This window comes from Calliopsis andreniformis, chromosome 5 (genome assembly GCF_051401765.1).
Source record: "Calliopsis andreniformis isolate RMS-2024a chromosome 5, iyCalAndr_principal, whole genome shotgun sequence".
Lineage (NCBI taxonomy): Eukaryota > Metazoa > Arthropoda > Insecta > Hymenoptera > Andrenidae > Calliopsis > Calliopsis andreniformis.
The window spans coordinates 296,513-318,508 of record NC_135066.1 but is presented as its reverse complement, the minus strand read 5'-3'; the positions used below and the strand labels follow the sequence as shown (position 1 = coordinate 318,508).

The 21,996-nt window shown below is 38.7% G+C and overlaps 3 protein-coding genes across 6 annotated transcripts; 2 read left to right on the top strand and 1 right to left on the bottom strand.

The window, feature by feature from the left end:
- Positions 1 to 1,901: 1,901 nt before the first annotated feature.
- On the bottom strand, positions 1,902 to 3,812 carry LOC143179197 (cdc42 homolog). Of its 2 annotated transcripts, none has more exons than XM_076378306.1 (5): positions 3,607 to 3,812; positions 3,027 to 3,233; positions 2,844 to 2,953; positions 2,559 to 2,756; positions 1,902 to 2,479 (listed from the first exon to the last, which is right to left on the bottom strand). In XM_076378306.1, exons 2-5 carry the CDS (start codon positions 3,202 to 3,204, stop codon positions 2,390 to 2,392), a joined length of 576 nt encoding a protein of 191 aa, XP_076234421.1. In that variant the 5' UTR covers positions 3,205 to 3,233; positions 3,607 to 3,812; the 3' UTR covers positions 1,902 to 2,389. The 2 variants fall into 2 exon arrangements, with proteins under 2 accessions (XP_076234421.1, XP_076234422.1); XM_076378307.1 differs by having other exon boundaries at positions 3,675 to 3,802.
- A 320-nt stretch (positions 3,813 to 4,132) lies between these two features.
- Wdfy2 (WD repeat and FYVE domain containing 2) lies at positions 4,133 to 6,654 on the top strand. 3 transcript variants are annotated; one of them, XM_076378676.1, is made up of 8 exons: positions 4,133 to 4,282; positions 4,372 to 4,588; positions 4,733 to 4,874; positions 4,954 to 5,159; positions 5,260 to 5,499; positions 5,570 to 5,708; positions 5,790 to 5,989; positions 6,070 to 6,654. In XM_076378676.1, the coding sequence occupies exons 2-8, from the start codon at positions 4,428 to 4,430 to the stop codon at positions 6,206 to 6,208; spliced, it is 1,227 nt and encodes a 408-aa protein (XP_076234791.1). In that variant the 5' UTR covers positions 4,133 to 4,282; positions 4,372 to 4,427; the 3' UTR covers positions 6,209 to 6,654. The 3 variants fall into 3 exon arrangements, with proteins under 3 accessions (XP_076234791.1, XP_076234792.1, XP_076234793.1); XM_076378677.1 differs by having other exon boundaries at positions 4,151 to 4,266; XM_076378678.1 differs by lacking the exon at positions 4,133 to 4,282 and adding an exon at positions 4,284 to 4,299.
- A 1,182-nt stretch (positions 6,655 to 7,836) lies between these two features.
- On the top strand, positions 7,837 to 21,166 carry Ck (unconventional myosin-VIIa ck). Its single transcript, XM_076377610.1, has 22 exons — positions 7,837 to 7,866; positions 10,153 to 10,199; positions 12,373 to 12,486; positions 12,592 to 12,738; positions 12,816 to 13,000; positions 13,085 to 13,206; positions 13,287 to 13,543; positions 13,631 to 13,796; positions 13,869 to 13,999; positions 14,076 to 17,228; positions 17,322 to 17,566; positions 17,642 to 18,002; positions 18,091 to 18,209; positions 18,291 to 18,687; positions 18,766 to 18,948; positions 19,027 to 19,228; positions 19,311 to 19,439; positions 19,519 to 19,615; positions 19,692 to 19,789; positions 19,887 to 20,056; positions 20,133 to 20,387; positions 20,945 to 21,166. The coding sequence occupies exons 2-21, from the start codon at positions 10,182 to 10,184 to the stop codon at positions 20,337 to 20,339; spliced, it is 6,501 nt and encodes a 2,166-aa protein (XP_076233725.1). The 5' UTR covers positions 7,837 to 7,866; positions 10,153 to 10,181; the 3' UTR covers positions 20,340 to 20,387; positions 20,945 to 21,166.
- Positions 21,167 to 21,996: the final 830 nt, after the last annotated feature.

Sequence of the window (21,996 nt, the reverse complement as noted above, 5' to 3'; positions counted from 1 at the left end):
ATCGCGTAAAAATGAGTTGTGTCAACGTGTAGCTCGAGGCCCCCCGCGCGGTTGCCACCAGGTGGTCAACTTCTTTTATAATGTGTGCTTGCTCGTCTACGGGCTTCTACGCGCTCGTCCTTTTCCACGTGCTTTTAAATTACACGTCCTCAAACGAGTAATCGTTCGTTGCACTCGGTCCATCCTCGAACGCCCTTCAATTCGCGCGAAACCTTGCACAGTAAATCATTTAGAGCGAGCAAAAGGAATCGTCTGGTTGTTAGTAATTTCATCCGCTTCAACAATTCAACAAGAGATTCATTGAAATCGAACTATCGCTCAGTTTGAACGTTAATTGCGCGATATCGTAGTAGAACTTCGAGTGAAGGAAAAGCGCAGCTGCACCTCTCTCCCTCGCGACCTCTTCGGATGCGAGAATCGATGCAAGATGATTAGCGATAATGTCAAAGGGATACAGAGGCACGTTCGTGATGAGTCCGTGATTGGTGTACCTTTTGCGGCGGTGCGGCATTGTTAAGACGCTCCAGTACTGTAACCACGAATGCACCTAATTGAACTAACCACAAGGCGCAACGCGGTACGTTATAGGTACTGGTCGCTGGCACGATCGAGGATACCAGCGCAACGCAACGCAACGGCCGAACCAGAGGCAGAGAAGAAACAGAGTGGGAAAGCAAAAGCAACAGAGAAAAAGATAGAAAAGGGAATGAAGAACGGCTTCAGAAGAGAGAAAGAAGTAGCGAGGAAACTGCATCGGGGATACTTACTGCTTACTCCACCACCATTCGATCAAACGACTGCCTCCCGTTTCTGACTCTCGGCAACCTGCACTTCCGTTCGCACGTGTCGATTCCAACAGAGAATAACCGACCGTACATCGTGTTTCAAATCTTTCCATTGTTCTTCCAATCTAACCAGGAAAAGAATGGGTCAACACCGCGAACTAACGAAATAACTAAGAAAATTTTCTTTATGCATAGTATAAATATATTTATGTGAATATTTCATTATACCATTGTGTCTACATGTTGTGACACATACTATACTAATAAATGCCACCTCTCTGAACTGGATACAAGGTGTACAAGTCGATCGTTCGTTTCTTCGCGACACTAGTCTTCTCTTATTCTATGTCGTATCGATCTAATCGATCGAATCGATCGAATCGATCGAATCGATCGAATCGAACAGATTGTTTAATCGCGTGGTACATTCGACAAATTCTTCTCACACGTATCGAGTTTTCGTTATGTTACGGTCAAATTCTGGGAAAACATTAGGCGTACAACTTTTACAAAACGTTACGGTATTTCTTTAATAAATAATACATAACCATCCGAGTACTGAAAAACGAGTCCATTGCTCGTATCGACAGCATGTCGCTTTCGTCCCTCTTGTCACCACGCGTATTGCCATTACATTATCCGTTCCATTAACCGATCCATTAATTAATCAAATCTTACAAAGTATAAATGCTTCTTATTCTCACCATTTCCTCTCTTTTCTTCAAATTCAGCGTATTATCGTGTGTTCTGTGTCTATGCGTGTACTGTGATGAAACGTGATATGTACAAAATCAGACGTGGAAACTGCACGAAATCAATGCGATTTTGTCGAAACTTTTTGCGTGACATAGCCTGCCATCTAAACGGATTTTTCACTTTATCTGATAAAAAAGATGTTAGTAACGTTTTCATTCATTTCCTCATGTGTTATTGGAGTAATATCTAAACGATGTACTTATGATATACATATATCCTGTCTATACGTTAATCGAGAAATCTCTAATACTGGTCTTGCCACAAAAACAACTAATTTCATCCAGTATTCCGAAAACAAATACTTTGATTATCTTTTCCTGCAAACTTTTATTTTGCGACTCATTTTAGCAATTCGTATATAAAGCACAAGTAATACTATTAATCAGTAGCACCAATAGTTAACGATGAGAATATCAAAAGCGTTTCAAATGGTACGTATCCTTTGGATAAGACATATCAAAGTAATAACGTTTTCGTGTAAATCAATTTCCTCGGTAATCTTTAAAAAATTAGCAGATACTTTTGTGCAGTACGTTTCAAAAAATACATTCAACCGTACTAAGAGAAAAATCTTGTATAATCGGTAGAAATTCAAATTGAAAATTTCACGCTGAGTGGAATGTGGTCACAGTTATAACATGATAATATAGAAACAAATTGATCGAAATTGTCGCGCTCATACTAGCGGCTATTAATGTGTTTTCGACGATAAACATTTTTCTTTAAAAGGAACCATGTAAGCACAGTTTCAAATTTTTTAACAGTGCTTTATACTACGTGTTAAAGTCGCCATCCGCTATTCTTACGCGTAACTTTCTTTCCCTTTCGTACATTCATTCTTGATTTGCTTATAAAAGCGTACATTTCTTACTCTTCACCGGCTCAGGTGGTTCTAACGCGGCTAAAATAGCTTCATCAAATACGTTCTTCAATCCTTTCTGTAATAAGAAAAGTCTCATAGTTTCATCGATAAAACTTTACCAATAAAAATAGCCAATGCCCTTTGCGTTGTAATACCTGTGTAAGAGCACTACATTCCACATATTTTACTGCTTTTAACTCCTTGGCAAGCTTTTCTCCTTGCTCCGCCGATATTGGTTTTTGCTTATTTTTCGCCAATTTCTCAATTGTAGCTACATCATCTCTCAAATCGATTTGAGTGCCAACAAGTAGAAATGGAGTCCTCTGGCAATGATGTGTTATTTCAGGCACCCACTAATATATAATAAATGCACATACAATTAATGTTTTTTCCTAATTCTGTGGATATTAAATTATATTTTTTATCTTATAATGACAAACCTTTTCTTTAACATTTTCAAAGGACGATGGTGACACTACGGAAAAGCAAACCAGAAATACATCTGTTTGTGGATAACTCAGTGGTCTTAATCTGTCATAATCTTCCTGGCCTATAATACAAATAATATTAGCATTTGATACGTAAAACAATAAATATAGGTACAAATTAAAATTAATTCTCACCAGCAGTATCAAATAATCCCAATGTATAAGGATCACCGCCTATCATTACTGTTACTGCATAATTGTCAAAAACCGTAGGTACATATTCGGATGGAAATTTATTTGTAGTATATGAAATCAACAAACAAGTTTTACCCACAGCTCCATCTCCCACAACAACACATTTTATTGTCTGCATGTTGATATTTTCTGAATTACCTAAAACAACTGTACGAAATGTATGAAATGTATGAAATATAAAACTAACAGAAAGGTATTCCAAAGATGAACAACATGAGAATAACTAATTACATGCTGCAAAAGTTTGAGTTTGCACAAAGAATTAATTAATGCCCTTTAATAATTTTTACTTTGCATAAGATATGTAATTGAAACATAATCTTTTCATAAATCATATGCAAGTCTCACTTCACCCTTAACCTACAAACATGTAATGAAATCCCTTGCTAAAGAAGATCGAATTACTCAAGGTCTTTTCAAACAAAAACGAATGCTTGTATTATTTTTTTAAATTTGCTGCATAACATATACTATACATAAAATGAAATTGTATTAAGTTATTTCACATGAAAATAATTACCTACAACAGTACGTCTGTCATTAAAGGCTAAAGTTGTGACTCATAATTTTAATACAGAGCAAACGTACGATTTCAGATGCTCCGAAGGGTATTAAAAATATAAACAACATCTAACAGCCCAGCACTATTCGTCCTGATCCAGTATTCTTCGGTATTCTAATGCACTTCACACTTTATCTTGAAATATGCATTCCTCTCAAGACATACTGATTCACTATTCACTAATGCTTCATTGTATGCATGTGCGTTTCACACACTCATACGTACACGCCTAAACTTAGTACGCAGGGTAGCAAATGCTACAAAATGTATCTAGCTTAGTAACAATTTATAAAATAGATAACAAAATTTAGAAAGAAATTTGTTCGACATATTTCTTGAGACTACTATTTCGAAAATGTTTATTATTAATTCCTTGCATTTATAATCTTCTTTCAGATGAAGTAGATAACGTTGGGTGTGACAGGAAAATGGTGAAGTTCAAGAGGTCTCCAAGCATGAGACAGAAAATTACATTGAGTGATAGGTCTATCGTATACTTTGTCAATGGTGATAGGTCTATCCTATTTTTCATCGATGTTTCTGCGTTTCTGTGAAAAAGGTTGTAACAGTTAACAGTCGATAAGGAGGACCGAGAAACTGCAAAGAAAGGCAAAGAAGGTTTGCAACGAATAACGTGAGCACCGCCGATAGGTTCTCCACAATCTTTGAAAAAATTAGAACTTCCATCTTTCCAACATATATAAACTTTTATTAATATCATAGCCTGACAAACTGTCAAATGACAAGCCCACTTCGAAGAACATATTCGGAAAATTGAAATGGCAGCAGAGATAAAGCCCGCTCCAGGAGTAAATCATGACAAATTCAGTACAAGTCGCAAACCAATACTTTTATCAAAATTGGAAGGATGTAACGATGATGTTAATGCGGCTATTATTATACCGCGGGAAGAAGGTGTAATTAGCGTTTGCGATGACAGGTAAACAAAAAGTGTTGTAAATATTATAAAGTAATTATGAAAACATTTTAGTGCTTAAATACGTACGTGTTTTGAAACATTTTCTATTTTAGAAGTGATCGTTTAATAATTATTTTTAAATGTGTAAATTACATTCCTTTATAGAACTGTTAGAGTATGGTTAAAGCGTGATTCTGGCCAATATTGGCCTAGTGTTTGTCAATATATGGCTGCTGGTGCAACGTCAATGCATTATTGTGTGGAAACCAGGCAATTGTTTGTTGGACTAGATAATGGAACTATAAATGTACGTACTGTAAAGATTTTTACCGAAATTACTAATATTTTGTTCATTTGAAAATAAATGTATTGGTAATTCTCCATAGGAGTTTATCTTGGAGCAAGATTATAATCGTATGACTGCAATGCGTGAATATGCAGCACATCAAGCAAGAGTTACAGGTGTTATATTTGCGCCAAATTGTGAATGGGTATTAAGTATAGGCCGTGATAAAATGTTTCAATTACATTGTTCAGAAACTGGTCAGAGATTAGGATCCTATCAGACAGATGCATGGTACACTGCGTTGCAGTATCCTTTTTTGTAGCTTATCTTACATTTGGAAATGGGTTTATAATTCGCTTAATGTTTCCTATTATTTAAAAGCCAACTGTTTCCTTAACTTGTGTAGATTTGACATGCAATCAAAACATGCTTTTGTCGGTGATTATTCTGGTCAAATAGCAATGTTGAAACTAGATACTAATGGTGTTACATTAATCACTACATTAAAAGCACATACAGGAAGTATTCATACTTTGGCATGGGATTGTGAAAAGCAACTTCTATTCTCTGGAAGTTTTGATCAAAGTATCATTGTATGGGATATTGGAGGACGCCAGGGTACAGCGTATGAACTTCAAGGTCATCAGTAAGTGAATTCAGTGATGAAAATTTCTATGAAGAATGTTATTATGAAAACACTACATGTAACTTTACAGCAACAAAGTAACTGCACTGTGCTATGCAAGTGCCGAACGTATATTGTTATCGGGAGGAGAAGATGGAGTGATAGTGTGTTGGGATATGGCTGCAAATAGAAAAGAAACTGCAGCATGGGTGGAATCTGATACGTGTCAAGTACGTTGCTATGAAGTCATAAGTTATTGCGCAATGTCTTTGCAATTGATCAAACATATACGTATACCTTCATAAATGCAGGCATGTGGAAGACCATTTTTCTGGAATATCAAAGCAATGATGGATCAACGACAATTAGGTTTAAGGCAGCATCATTGTCGTCACTGTGGTCGTGCATTATGCGCACGTTGTACATCTCAAAGAATACCAATACCAGCAATGGGTTTTGAATTTGAAGTTAGAGTTTGCGATCCATGTCATATTCAATTGAAAGCTGAAAAGTGAGTAAACACATTTTGTTAAAGAAAGAGTAAAGTTGGTATAGTCTGTGTTTTATTTACATTATATATTTATTACCTAGCCAAACATCTTTAGCATCATTCCATGACGCAAAGCATAGCGTTGTAGGAATGGATCTTGATGCTCCCAGACGAAGATTACTAACAATCGGGCAAGATCGTTTGATTAAAATTTGGGATATATCTGCACTTCTTCAGTGAACTTCCAATATATTTGTTTATAAATAATGAAACTAATCAAATTGTAAGACATGAGGGAAAATATTGTCATATTTCAGTGTAAAAGTCTTATTATCCAGAGCGTATTTTTATGACTGTGAGATCAGTTTGTTTCATTACAATCAAATGGGTTTTATATATCATCATTAGCTTGTTATAAAAAACTTCTACAGTGATAGGAAGCCAAAACAGCATATCTATGAAATTGTAAGGAATATTTTGATTTGCAAGCATTTTATTTAGCAAATAAAAAACTAAGTTGTTTACTCGTTAAACTGGCGGTAAATATTAGTACGTATTTTAATATTAATTTTTTATTTGCGAGATTATATTTAAGAGCAATGAAATATAATTCAGGACACAATGTTCTGCCTTTCGATATCGATTTGTATAATAAATTATCGTTTTCAGTTGAACCGAATACAAAAGGATCGTTTTAGCTGTCCTTTCTAGCTAAAAGAGATAGAAATATTACGCGAGATTTTGAATAATTTATATTTAAAGGTATGGAAATTGAATTGGTTTATACATATTTTCTTTGGCCTATGTAGAAAACAATCATCGTGTTCTATAATTCTCTAACAAGATATGTCTACTAACTTTGATTATAGATGATACTGAATTGGTTGAATAAATTGCGCTATTCACGATACAAATATTAATTTTAGGATATTACAAATAATTTGTCATAAAGCATTAATAGAAAAATAAATAATCCTACATTTTCAAGGGACTATAGAAATAGAACGTTTGAATACATAATTATAGCTTCTAGTCGTTCTGTTTGTTAAACTTCTAATTGTTTAATCATAACATGTTATTGGCATCATAAAAAATGAAATCTTAATGGCTGATTAATATCTCGGTGTCCACTAATTTTTATAAATGTTTAATAGTAGGTACAAGTTATAAAAATAATGTAATAATATAAAGAATATAAGAAAATCTGTACGATCTGTTTAAGAAATACAAATGAAATACATTAATATGCTTCCAATAGAAATAGCATACGTATTTAGAGTACAGTTTTTATACCAGGAAAATGTAATGATTGGTAAATGAATGAATGTTTCAGTTCTTCCATTGCAAGTACTCCATCAATCTTATTGAATATTAACTTGTACCTGAATACAAATGTAATTGTTACATAGGAGTAATCCAGAAAGCATCTTCGATATCTCTTTACCGTTACTGACGGTAGGAACAGTTACATTTGTTATCAGACGTGATTAAAAATCCATTAACGGGTAGTGTTAGATTTGAAATAAATTTTGTTGTAAGGAAATTGAATTGATGCAAACATACCTATAACGACGATACTCATTTTCATTCTCTTACGGCTAACGTAATTATTCCGTTAGTCTTTAAAATTGTTTATAGATATAGAAATAATCGTTTAAAGTTTGAACCATTGGTTTTTTCAGTTAGAGTTTATTTGTAAAAACGAAAGCAAGTGGGAAATGAATTTAGTCGGTAGTGCAGCACACATACCTCGGTCGATAAAGGAAAACGATAGCGGCGTTGGGTTGCAACAGGTTGCGAGGAATGGGAGGAGTGACGTCATAGGATGAAGAGAACGAGATAAGAGTCGAGGAGGAAGAATTTTCGATCTTCCAATCGATGAGCGACGACAAAGTGTCGTAAGTGGTCGTAAGAAAGTAGTGAGCAGTTCGGGGAAGCGGGTGCGGGTAGGTGCGTAGATCGAGGGAATAATCGCGTTGGTAAGGTATCCCTCCTGTTGGTGGCTGGTGGGGTGTCGAAGTCTTGATCGAAGCCGGTCGTGGTCTAGGCCATTCGGAGCAACATTTTTCCACCTCTTCCCGGTCGCAGTCGCTTCGCTTCCACCTGGCACGCCCGATTCGAACCGAACCTCTCCGACTGGATGCGTTAATGTGCCGGTCACCGTGGCCCGTCACCGTGGCCCATCCTCCGAAACCACTACTGTTGCTTTTCGTCTTCCATTTCCTACCTTCATAGTCGTAGCGCGACCACCGCGTTTCCTTTTTTCACCTTTGTCGCTTCTGCGAGTGCCAATCTCCGACGCGACGATTCTTTAGTCACGTCGGACATGAAAAACGCGCCTTACGTTGCGTCTCAAGTGCAGTGCAGTGTCTCTTAATGGAGTGTGCCGACGTATAACCGTTTTCGTCGTGTTTCTCGTTACTCGCACAAGGTACGTACGTTACAAACCATTCTTCTTCCAGCGCTTCCATTTCCTAACATTTCGAACTCTACACGCCTATTTAGATCGTAGACTGGATTCTACGTTAATTTATTATCGCTAACCAGAACTAGATCGACGAGAATATTTTCCTCTGTCTTTTCTATCCTACGTTTCTATCCTACCCTAAACATGAGATAGACAAAACGATAACACCGATAAAAGTCAAATTTAGATCCTGATTATTTCACGTGCCAAGTCGAACCACGTATACATAATCGTAGAGTTTAATGTATTAATATTTTGCTTATATTGGATCATGGTATGTTTACCAAATTGTCTGATAGGAAGTTAGATACTCGACACGTTTGACTATTCATCAACGAATACTAACTTATTCTTCCATGAACGAGAATTTCAATTGAAGAATACCGTTTCGCGAGAATTCGATCGACGTATCGATAATTATGGACTTTTAGTTTAAAGTGTTTAAACAATTCTTTTTCATTCCAAGTTAGAGCGAATATGCTCACGTGGAAAGCGATCGTGACGTAAGAAGCGAAGACACGAAGGAATACATAAGTGGAAGGCACTGGCCTTAAAGCTGATTTAACGATTATATCAAACTTGGACGATTCGAAACGGTGAAAGAAAATTCAAAAGAATTGGTAGTATATTATAGGGTCTATAACGTCTTCGAATTTCGTGTATATTAATCATACGTAGAGAACGAGTCAATCCATAAAGAACATCCTCTTTCAACATTCTTCATTCCGAGTCTCGAGGAAAGTCGATTCGAATGAAGCGTGTGACGCGCAATGCGCTTGTCTCGATGCGATCATGCCTCGTTGTCCGATCACCCGTTAAAGTCTCCAGCACGCGATCCTACGCCATTGACCATTCTCCAAATATTTTCAAAGTCAGTGACTGCGATTTCTTTTTACGTTCCGTCTTACAAGTTCAAGGCAAAACGTTCAATATCTATATGTTCTCCTTTTGAAAATATGCTCACCAGTTCGTAAAACGAAGCGGAAGCATAAACACTGTTTCTCAAGGAAAAAAATGATCATATCATCTGTTTGATCGTCGCTTCAGGAAAAGACGAAAATAGAATCTTAAACCAAGAATTGATTTAGTAAAAAAAGTTATTCTCATTCTTTTCCTCGAAAAATCCTGTTTCCTCCCGCAGAAAGATGCTTTCGATATCTTAAGAGAAAATTTGAGTAAGTAGATGCTAGTGATGCGTAAAGAAGTTTCGTCTCGTTCGATGAACGCTGGTCTCGAGTTTGAAGCTTCCAATTAGAGGTTCGATCGCATTCAACTTTCTTCGATTCGTCTCGGTTGGATTTTCTTCATAGATTGTTTCCTCGTGAACGAGTTGAGTAGAGGAGAGAGATCGATCTCGTCGAGAGGATTCTCGTCGAACGGATGTTCTCGAATCCGCACGCGGCTCAGTGGTAGCAGAAACTGCCTAACCCACTTTTGCGAACAGGTTTATGCTTGTGCTGGTTCCACTGTAACGGTGATCGGCCAGACATCATCGTCGCATGCTGGAATGATTTTTCTTCGAATAGATAGATCGGCTGGCTAACGTGTTTAATACACGTCAGAGTGTTTATAGCCGGTTGTTACGCACATATACACCACGATTTATAGACCGATGGCGTTTAATTGTTTGCTCGAAAATAAATTCTCTGCTACACTAGTGGATTTTTGTTAAAAAGCTAAACAGATGTAAAAGAAAAGAATCGTTGCTCTTTTTCAGGCGGAGTGCCGACAATCACGACTTAAGAGATGGTCATCGTCACGCGGGTAAGTATTAACAGCTATTAGATTTCGCTAAATTAGCTTTCGCACCGTTCATTCGTTAGATTCGATATTACCGCTTTCCGCAGCGTTCTCTTCAAAGACGGTCAGTGGGAATCTGTGACAAGTGACAAGTGAAAATGAGAAAACGGAAGTGACGCCAGATTCTTTCTCCGCATGAAAAGTCATGCTCGAGAGACACGTGCTCGTACTCGCGTGCGCGCCTCCCTCAAATATCGGAGGGACAATTTCAATTTCAATTTTTCTTTTCTATCCTTCGAAAATTCTATCATACTGCGCGCGTTATTCTTACATTATTACCTTCGCTTTATCGCGACATTCCAGGTCAGTCATTTTTCTCGATTCTTTCGTAGAAATGTACGGCACGTAGCCACAGATGCATTGTGGCGCGAAGTTAACGCGAGATGATCGCGCAAGGTGTATCGAGACGAATGGTCAGTTAATTAGGCATAGTTAACGGTCCTTCATCACTTCGCGAATGCCCTGCACGGCGTGTTAGCATTTTGCGCGAATGAGCCAGCCATCGTGTAACGGGACGCGAATCGTTTTGCCGGACACGCGTTTGTACCTTCGCCTCCAACGTTGTTCTCCCTCTAAACGCGTACGCGTATGCACGTACATATCTATTTACGTAAGCCCAAGCAAATCTGATTGAAATTTCTTGGCAAAAGATGATCCTCGAACCGCCGTTTAGACGATTAGTCGATGAGTAATCAGAAGTTTTTACTTGCCTTCGCGTTTCATAAAGAAACGAATCATCGTACCGCGGAGAATTTTTTCCGAGATAAGGCACGATGCGTGAGCAGGGCACGGCAACGGCCGAAAGTAAAACCGTATGATACGAGAAGAGCTGTATCGAGCGGCGCGTGGCGCGGCGGAGGCGCGGCGGAGGCGCGGCGGAGGCTCGCTTCGAAGCAACAGCGAGCGGATGAGCTCTTCCGATGTTCCGGTGAGCTGAACAATCGGAACGTACACGAATATCAGGCGCAGCCAGTGCAGTCGTATAGACGCGTCTATCGAGCATAGGGTTAAGCCAGAGGTTCTCAAACTTCCGTTTCGAAAAAGGGAACATAGAAATGTTCCAAAAGAGTGCTGACGACTAGATAGCTATTTCAACTATTTCTAGGTATTATTGAGAATACCTGTGTAACGCGCGAAGACGGATGCGCGAAGCGAGCGAGAGAAGGTTGGGAGAGAAAGAACGCAGCGCAGCACTACAATCGGTTAGACGCGGAACTGCATAGTGCGGTTCGTGGGAGTTCGCCGCACCTTAACGAACTTGCTCCGATATTTAACTGAATTGCGAACTCGTTTGGCTGCTTCCGGACGGAAGGGAAGCTCGGAAAAAGGTTTGGTGGTAGTCGATACGCTCTGTGGCTCTGTTCACCGGAACCTAAGTAGTAGTCTCGACCAATAACTCATGAAAATTTCCCCATTCGAATTATACGAAACGACAGCGTTTTCTACGCATGTTCAACTTGCAGAACACAAATGCGTCGCTCGTCGTAGCACAAGTAAAACCGTACTGGAAGCCGGAGCAATACTCGTTCGCTTAGCTAACTCGATTATCGTCTATTCGCTAACGCGAGTAGCTTAGGAGACAGGTGGAACCGTGGTCGGGGAAAAATGAATCGATTGAACGCGATGCAACTCGATACGAGCTTGAAACGAGCATAGCAACTGATGCGATTCGATCGAAAGAAAACGAAACGAAACGAAACGAAACGAAACGAAACGAAACGAAACGAAACGAGACGAGACGAAACGAGACGTGCGGGGACTACACGGTAACGCATCCAAGTTACAGTATCGGTTCAACAGATTCGATTTTCCCTCTTTCTCGTCTATTCTAAGCGAGTCGATTGAATAAAACATTTCATTAGATCATTCCGTGATACCAGTTATGTAGCGGTTCTTCAATTCAATCATTTTGTCATCCTCTTTATCTGTAATTGATCAAATAGTGTTCTTATTTGCTGCTAATACTCAACGAAGAACTAATTATCAGTCAGGAAATATAGAATCAAGGTGCGGACGTTCTTTCCGTCTTCATGCTGTCGCGAAATAAGTAACATCTGATCAGAAAAGTATCATCATTGTTTCTACAAGCAAATCGAAGCGAAAAAGGCTGATTACACGTGGACAAATTTCTGTACAGGGAGATTATATATGGATCGAACCAATCTCAGGAAGAGAGTTTGACGTTGCAATCGGCGCACGAGTAATTTCTGCGGAAGGCAGACGTATTCAAGTGAAAGACGACGATAACAAGGTAATTATTATCTACCTACTTTCCGCATTTCTCGTTTCTGCTTTCCCGGTTCTTCGAAGAGCCTAAAAACACGAGAAAGTGTTAATAGTGAATTGAAACTTTTAGGAACAATGGCTGACTCCCGAAAGACGCATAAAAGCGATGCATGCCACTTCTGTGCAAGGTGTAGAAGATATGATCAGCTTAGGAGACCTCCATGAGGCGGGCATTTTACGAAACTTGTTAATTCGCTATAACGAAAATCTTATATACGTAAGTAAATTCCTGCGAGATCAAATTCGAATTTATGAATCGAAACAAAGACTGAAGGATATATCGGTTTTTCGCAGACCTACACCGGTTCCATTCTAGTCGCCGTGAATCCGTATCAGATATTGCCGATTTACACCGCTGAACAAATCAAACTATACAAGGATCGTAAAATCGGTGAATTGCCACCACACATATTCGCTATCGGCGATAACAGTTACGCGCACATGAATCGATACGGTCAAGACCAATGCATAGTGATCAGGTATTGACTATCAGCAGCTTTTTTCCCAATCTAATCCTTTTCCATTCAAACGATGTTTTCAACTTGCAATTGTTTGTCTCTTAGCGGCGAAAGTGGAGCCGGCAAAACGGAAAGTACAAAATTAATTTTGCAATATTTGGCAGCGATTAGCGGCAAGCATTCTTGGATCGAGCAGCAAATTTTGGAAGCGAATCCCATATTGGAAGGTAAAGTACACACGGTTGATCAAAGTGGAGCTAGAGGGGGCAGATAAAGAAATACTAACTCGATTTTCTTTTCGTTGTAGCGTTCGGTAATGCAAAAACGGTAAGAAACGATAATTCGTCTCGCTTCGGAAAGTACATCGACATCCACTTCAATGAACAGGGTGTCATAGAAGGAGCAAAAATAGAGCAGTATCTCTTGGAAAAGTCTCGAATTGTATCTCAAAGTTTAGACGAGAGAAATTATCACATATTCTATTGCATGTTGGCTGGACTTTCGAAAGAGGAGAAGCATAAATTAGAGCTAGATGACGCGTCTTCGTATAAATATCTGACGGGGGTAAGAGTTCCCTCGATACTGTTATGCCAAATGGGTACTAATCAAACTTCTCGCTCGTCAATAACGATATTTTCGTCGTCTCTGTAGGGTGGTAGCATTACGTGCGAAGGTCGAGACGATGCCGCAGAATTTGCCGATATAAGATCGGCAATGAAAGTTTTGTTATTTTCCGATGCGGAGATCTGGGAAGTTCTCAAGTTACTTGCCGCCTTATTGCACACGGGAAACGTCAAGTACAGAGCCACAGTTGTAGGTAAGCTTGCAGTCGAGTAGATATTATGATAATGCAACAGATGCTTTTCAATTTCCGATACTCTGTTGTCAGATAATCTGGATGCTACCGAAATACCAGAACAAACAAATGTGCAGAGAGTAGCGCATTTGTTAGGTGTGCCAGTTCAATCTCTGATAGATGCTCTCACTCGCAGAACAATATTTGCTCACGGTGAGACAGTTGTAAGTAAGAAGCAATTTGCGTTTATTCGATTTTCGTAAAGACGATATCTATTTGCAAATCGTAACTTGTCTACAGGTTTCTACGTTGTCTAGGGATCAATCAGTGGATATCCGAGACGCTTTCGTTAAGGGCATATACGGGCGATTGTTTGTGCACATCGTGAAAAAGATTAACGAAGCTATTTATAGGCCCAAGAATACGTCTCGGAGCGCTATAGGCGTACTAGACATATTCGGTTTTGAAAATTTCAATCATAACAGTTTTGAGCAATTCTGCATCAATTATGCAAACGAAAATCTTCAACAATTCTTTGTGCAGCATATTTTCAAATTGGAACAAGAAGAATACAATCATGAAGGTATTAATTGGCAACACATAGAATTTGTAGATAATCAAGACGCCCTGGATCTGATAGCCATCAAGCAACTGAACATAATGGCTTTGATCGACGAGGAATCAAAGTTTCCCAAGGGAACAGATCAAACTATGCTGGCAAAGATACATAAAACGCACGGGAGTCATCGGAATTATTTGAAACCAAAGTCAGACATCAATACGTCGTTCGGATTGAATCACTTTGCAGGCGTTGTATTCTATGATACCAGAAGCTTTCTAGAGAAAAATAGGGATACGTTCAGTGCCGATTTATTACAATTAATTCACATATCGTCTAACAAATTTTTGCAAGCCTGTTTCGCAGAGGATATAGGCATGGGTTCTGAAACAAGAAAAAGAGCGCCTACTCTCTCCACACAGTTCAAAAAATCTTTAGATTCTCTTATGAAAACGTTATGTAGCTGTCAACCTTTTTTCATCCGGTGCATTAAGCCTAACGAGTACAAGAAGCCAATGATGTTCGACAGAGGACTCTGTTGCCGACAACTTAGGTACTCCGGCATGATGGAAACGATTCGAATTCGTAGAGCTGGTTATCCAATTAGGCACTCATTTTCGGAATTTGTTGAGAGATATCGATTTCTGATACCTGGAATACCACCGGCTCATAAGGTCGATTGCCGTGCAGCAACATCGAAAATTTGCCACATAGTGTTGGGCAGATCGGACTATCAACTCGGTCATACCAAGGTTTTCCTCAAAGACGCTCACGACTTGTTCTTGGAGCAAGAACGCGATCGCGTTTTAACGCGAAAGATTTTAATACTGCAGCGCAATATACGTGGTTGGGTTTATAGAAGGAGGTTTCTTCGCATGAGAGTATCCGCAATTATCGTTCAAAAATATTGGAGAGGATACGCGCAACGGCAAAGATACAAACGCATGCGAATTGGTTATATGCGACTTCAAGCGCTGATTAGATCACGTGTACTGTCTCACAGATTTAGGCACCTGAGGGGTCACATTGTCGGGTTACAGGCACGAGCCAGAGGTTACCTGGTACGTAAAATGTATCAAAAGAAATTGTGGGCTATTGTGAAGATTCAGGCTCACGTTAGGAGATTAATCGCGCAAAGACGATACAAAAAAATCAAGTACGAGTATCGATTACACGTCGAAGCTTTGAGGCTTCGAAAGAAAGAGGAAAGAGAATTGAAAGATCAAGGAAACAAAAGGGCCAAAGAAATTGCTGAGCAAAATTATAGGGAACGAATGCAGGAATTGGAACGGAAAGAGATTGAAATGGAAATGGAAGATCGACGCAGGATGGAAATCAAGAAGAATCTGATAAACGATGCGGCTAAAAAACAGGATGAACCGGTCGACGATAGTAAATTGGTTGAAGCGATGTTCGACTTTCTGCCAGATTCTAGTAGCGAAGCCCCAACCCCTGCAAGGGAAACATCCGTGTTCAATGATTTACCTGCTCCGAAAGCTGATCAACAGGAAATTATCAGTCCCGTTCAAACAGCTTCGGAAGACGAGGAGGACCTGTCTGAATTCAAATTTCAGAAATTCGCAGCTACCTACTTTCAAGGAAACATCACGCACCAATATTCTAGAAAGCCACTAAAACATCCGTTATTACCTTTGCATACACAAGGTGATCAGTTAGCAGCGCAAGCCTTATGGATTACCATACTTCGTTTCACAGGGGACCTACCCGAGCCCAGATTCCACACGATGGATAGAGATACGACGTCGGTTATGTCGAAGGTAACCGCAACGCTTGGCCGGAATTTCATACGAAGCAAAGAATTTCAGGAGGCTCAGATGATGGGAATGGATCCGGAAACCTTCCTTAGGCAAAAGCCACGTTCCATCAGGCACAAGTTGGTCTCGCTGACCTTAAAACGAAAGAATAAGTTGGGGGAGGATGTCAGGCGGAAGCTACAGGAGGACGAATATACGGCTGATAGCTATCAGTCTTGGCTGGAAGCAAGGCCGACGTCGAATCTTGAAAAACTCCACTTCATTATCGGACATGGAATATTGCGGGCGGAACTTAGGGATGAGATCTATTGTCAGATATGTAAACAATTGACGAACAATCCTTCCAAGTCGTCGCATGCTCGCGGCTGGATTTTGCTCTCGCTTTGCGTCGGATGTTTCGCTCCGTCGGAAAAGTTTGTCAATTACCTGCGCGCGTTCATCAGAGAAGGACCGCCAGGTTACGCTCCCTACTGCGAAGATCGATTGAAGAGGACGTTCAACAACGGAACCCGTAATCAACCTCCCAGCTGGTTGGAACTTCAGGCAACTAAATCAAAAAAACCAATCATGCTGCCGATCACGTTCATGGATGGAAACACTAAAACGCTCCTCGCAGATTCTGCAACTACTGCCAGAGAGTTGTGTAACCAATTGTCCGATAAGATATCTTTACGAGACCAGTTTGGTTTTTCTCTTTATATCGCGCTATTCGACAAGGTCTCGTCGTTGGGTAGCGGTGGGGATCACGTAATGGATGCCATTTCTCAGTGCGAGCAATACGCCAAGGAACAAGGTGCTCAGGAACGAAACGCTCCGTGGCGACTATTTTTTAGGAAAGAGATATTCGCGCCGTGGCACGAACCGACCGAGGATCAAGTCGCTACCAATTTAATCTATCAGCAAGTGGTCAGAGGAGTGAAATTCGGCGAATATCGTTGCGACAAGGAGGAAGATCTAGCAATGATCGCCGCGCAACAATATTATATAGAATATCATACGGACATGAACGTTGATAGGCTATATACACTTCTACCTAACTATATTCCAGACTATTGTTTAACAGGTATCGATAAAGCGATCGATAGATGGGGACATCTCGTTCTTCAAGCATACAAAAAGGTATCTAGATACGCACATCGTTGTCCCCTTTACGGAGATCCCGATCAACCAAGGCAAGCACATATTGTGTATAGAAAATCTTTCTGTTTATAGAGTTACTATCTAAAAGAAAAAGTACCTGCTTTGCGCGTTAAGGAGGATATAGTCGGTTATGCCAAATTTAAATGGCCCCTGCTTTTCTCTCGTTTTTACGAGGCGTACAGGAACTCTGGTCCAAATCTACCGAAAAATGACGTAATTATAGCTGTGAATTGGACCGGAGTATACGTCGTGGATGACCAAGAACAGGTGCTTTTGGAATTGTCCTTTCCCGAGATTACCACCGTATCTAGTCAGAAGTATGTATCGTGTAATTTCTCTCATTTTCTTTCCTCGACTGCTGCCCTATCATCATTTTCCCAATATTATTCCAGAACGAACAAAATGTTCACGCAGACGTTCAACTTATCGACGGTACGAGGAGAAGAATTTACATTCCAAAGCCCTAACGCCGAAGACATTCGCGATCTAGTAGTATATTTCTTAGAAGGTTTAAAGAAGCGTAGTAAATACGTGATTGCGTTGCAAGATTACAAAGCGCCAGGCGATGCTTCGTCCTTCTTAAGCTTTCAAAAAGGAGACCTGATCGTATTGGAAGAGGAGAGTACTGGTGAGACTGTCCTTAACTCAGGATGGTGTATCGGAACTTGCGAAAGAACCAACGAGAAGGGTGATTTTCCAGCTGAGACAGTTTACGTATTGCCTTCGCTGACCAAACCACCGAACGATATATTGGTAACATAGCCAACCTTTTCAAATCTAATAATAGCTATCGTGCATTGATTTTTCACTAAAACTAATCGATGAATAAACTTATGTTCAGTCGTTGTTCAGTATCGAAGGGACAGAGAATGGTCGTAAACTGTACCCTCAGCAAGTGAACGGAGTAGAATCTCGAGATAAGCCTCATACTCTTCTGGAATACGCAATTGACCATTTTCGGTAAGCTTGACAGGTCCCAACAATTGGATCCAATTATGTATCATCTCTTTGTTATCGATCTATTTCTTCTTTCTACCATAGAACACCGCCAAAAAGAACAATGTCAAAAGCGTTAACTCTAACGACAGCACGACGGGGGCACACGGACGAATTGTGGCACCACTCGAGAGATCCGATAAAGCAACCTCTCTTGAAGAAACTAGTATCCAAAGAAGAACTGGCCGAAGAAGCGTGTTTCGCTTTTAATGCAATTTTAAAGTATATGGGAGATCTGCCAACAAAAAGGCCACGAGTCGGTAACGAATATACCGATCTTATTTTCGATGGCCCTCTGAAAAACGAAATTCTCCGAGACGAAATTTATTGTCAAATTATGAAACAGCTTACCGATAATCGAAATAGATTAAGCGAAGAACGAGGTTGGGAACTGATGTGGCTAGCTACTGGTCTCTTTGCATGTAGCCAAAGTCTTTTAAAGGTACAACTGGATTCGTACGTATGCACGTAATGAGCATGGAAATGCGTTTATAGAGAAACACGTGTTCATACATTGCAGGAACTAACTCTGTTTCTACGTACACGACGGCATCCCATATCTCAAGATTCATTACAAAGACTACAGAAAACGTTACGCAACGGTCAACGGAAGTATCCTCCGCATCAAGTCGAAGTAGAAGCTATACAGCACAAAACCACGCAAATATTTCACAAAGTGTATTTCCCAGACGATACGGACGAGGTATATATATCTACTGCTTCTCTCATTCTCGTTGTTCATTTCAAAAAGCGACTTCTAACAATGTCTTTCATTTTCTAGGCATTCGAAGTAGATTCTTCAACAAGAGCGAAAGACTTTTGTCAAAATATTGCGCAAAGACTTAATTTACGGTCTGCGGAGGGATTTAGTTTATTTGTTAAAATTGCCGACAAGGTTATTTCGGTTCCAGAGGGCGATTTTTTCTTTGACTTTGTGCGACATTTGACAGACTGGATCAGAAAAGCGCGACCCTCTCGTGATGGTATGTTCTGAAGTACGGCCAAACAAAAATCTGCCGTTTAGGTTTATTGATTCGTTATGAAATAAACGTTTAACATATGTAGGTGTCTCTCCTCAATTTACGTACCAAGTCTTCTTCATGAAAAAGCTGTGGACCAACACTGTTCCTGGTAAGGATAGAAACGCTGATCTTATCTTCCATTTCCATCAAGAACTTCCAAAATTGTTAAGAGGTAAAAACATCATTTTCCCTTCTATCTATACGTTAAATTATTACCCAACCACTATTATTCCAATAACGAATTACTCTAGGATACCATAAGTGTACTAAAGAGGAAGCATCGAGATTAGCAGCATTAGTATACAGGGTTCGTTTTGGTGAGAGTAAACAAGAACTTCAAGCAATTCCGTAAGTGAAATATAAATCAAGATAAACTACTCATGAAAAGAAATGTAAATCAATAATTTCATGCGAATGTTTACAGACAAATGTTAAGAGAACTCATACCAGGCGATTTAGTTAAAATTCAAAGCGCCAATGATTGGAAAAGGTCGATAATAGCGGCATATAATCAAGACGCGGGTAAGATATTATAATTAATCATGATTCAATCGATATTAAACGTATATTGTGCGTTCATACGCCATATGACGTTAATATAAATCCTTCTTTTACATAGGAATGAGTCCAGAAGACGCTAAGATAACGTTCTTGAAAATAGTTTATCGATGGCCGACATTTGGTTCAGCATTCTTTGAAGTTAAACAAAGCACAGAGCCAAATTATCCAGAATTATTGTTAATTGCAATTAATAAACACGGTGTAAGCTTAATCCATCCACAAACTAAGGTATCTATATTATAAATGTTCAATGTTTCCGAATATATGTACAATTTCACATATCTCGTGAATTTGTATCTTACAGGACATACTAGTGACACACCCATTTACTAGAATCTCAAATTGGTCATCCGGTAATACCTACTTCCACATGACGATCGGTAATTTAGTGCGAGGCTCAAAGTTACTCTGCGAAACTTCACTCGGATACAAGATGGACGATCTTTTAACATCATACATTTCGTTAATGCTCACGAACATGAATAAACAACGTACAATACGGATAAAATAATAACGTGAACGAAGAGAATTCTTGTCATGTTACAACAAATCTTCTGAGGTTAGCAATCTTTATTATCTACATATAAAATTTATCAAAAATCACTAAAAGATTAGCTATAATGCTAAATAACTAGGCGATGTGTATTTGATGATTACAAAAACAAAATTCCATCCACATGTACTTAATAAGAAATATTTTATAGGTAATTGTTCACGTTAGATGTACACATTAGATGTTGTATATATACGTTATACATATATATATATATATATATATATATACATTATATATAATGTATAACGTACGCGTATGTATGTACATGTTATCAATAATGGGAAGAAACATGTTCATCGCATTATCATTTTCATACTCGTTCATTAACTTATAATTATTTAGCTGTTATAATATAATATAAAGATGATAGGGGATATCGTGATTCACATGTACACAAATAATTAGCTAAAAAATTGTATATGATTTATTTACAAATAAGATTTTCATAGAATTTTGTAAAATAATATTTTAATATATTAAAAAAAGATCTAATTGAAGAATTTCCCGATGAAATACATCTATCTATTTGTTTTGAGCAAAAGAAAAATGTTTCTGTGCAGCTAAAACTACACGATCAATGAAGTTTCAATTCGACGAGAACTTTTAAAACATCGAGACAAGAAATTGCACACGAACATGTACATATCTAAAACTATTCTTCGATGTATAACAAATCACAATGGTTATTCATTTATTATCCGTCCAATGATACATGTAAGGATGTAATTATTATTAACTCGCAATTTATTACTGTGAATAAAGATAATCGTGTTCTTCAGGTACTCGGTGTAAATTTTAATCGTGGGTAAATTCCCATGGAATACGTATACCGACATTCTTTCTTTTACAATGGATCTCTTCAGGAAGACAATTCCCAAAGCGATCTTATCTCGCTTCCTGTTGTAGATAATTATATTCGATGGTATCTAGAAAAAAGCCCATACTGCACTGATTCGATGAAGTTGAGGCATCGAGAAACGCACTACTTCCACTCGATACTCTTTCACACATTCCGATTCAAGAAAATTCTTACCGTATAGACGAAAAATGCACTTTTCTGGTCTAGTATCGAATAAAAAACGTTAAATTAGAGTACAAAGAAGTTAAGCATTAGCTGAGCATAAGCATCTTCCCAATCACAACTAATTAGTAGCTTTAAGAGTTATTCTTGAAAAGATATCTTTCGTTTTTACGCAAAATAGTTATCTGTTTAGCTCCTTCACTTAGTCTTTGTTACAATGAGAATGTCATCCTCGAATTATGGGAGCTGGAAGTAACAGAGGTTATAAAGTAAAGACTTTGATTATATAAAGTTTTCTAATTTATTGTAAAACATAGAGAGACATAAAAACGTATATATGCGTAGATTTTCCTTTCGTATGACTTATTTCAGTATGCATCGACGCATACGTACTTTTTAAGCAAGCACACTTTCGCCTTTGCTAGTCGTATCAATTTTGAGGAACCAATATTATGTATACAATGTGTATTGTCGACACAAATAGTGGGATGAATGAGAAGCGTGCAAGCTACTTTTGTAAATTAAACAAGCAATTAATACGAATTTACAGGGAAAATTTGACAAAATAAATAATGATCGACAAGGTAAAAT

Excerpts from the sequence above, each read along its gene's own strand:
- Ck (XM_076377610.1), top strand. Across the intron at positions 18,688-18,765 it reads GTAGCCAAAGTCTTTTAAAG|GAACTAACTCTGTTTCTACG; the intron begins GTACAACTGGAT and ends CATACATTGCAG. Across the intron at positions 19,440-19,518 it reads ACTTCCAAAATTGTTAAGAG|GATACCATAAGTGTACTAAA; the intron begins GTAAAAACATCA and ends GAATTACTCTAG.
- LOC143179197 (XM_076378306.1), bottom strand. The coding sequence starts at position 3,204 with ATGCAGACAATAAAATGTGTTGTTGTGGGAGATGGAGCTGTGGGTAAA. Across the intron at positions 2,954-3,026 it reads GGGATTATTTGATACTGCTG|GCCAGGAAGATTATGACAGA; the intron begins GTGAGAATTAAT and ends TTTGTATTATAG. Across the intron at positions 2,480-2,558 it reads AATGTAGTGCTCTTACACAG|AAAGGATTGAAGAACGTATT; the intron begins GTATTACAACGC and ends TTCTTATTACAG.
- Wdfy2 (XM_076378676.1), top strand. The coding sequence starts at position 4,428 with ATGGCAGCAGAGATAAAGCCCGCTCCAGGAGTAAATCATGACAAATTC. Across the intron at positions 4,875-4,953 it reads TAGATAATGGAACTATAAAT|GAGTTTATCTTGGAGCAAGA; the intron begins GTACGTACTGTA and ends AATTCTCCATAG. Across the intron at positions 5,500-5,569 it reads TATGAACTTCAAGGTCATCA|CAACAAAGTAACTGCACTGT; the intron begins GTAAGTGAATTC and ends GTAACTTTACAG.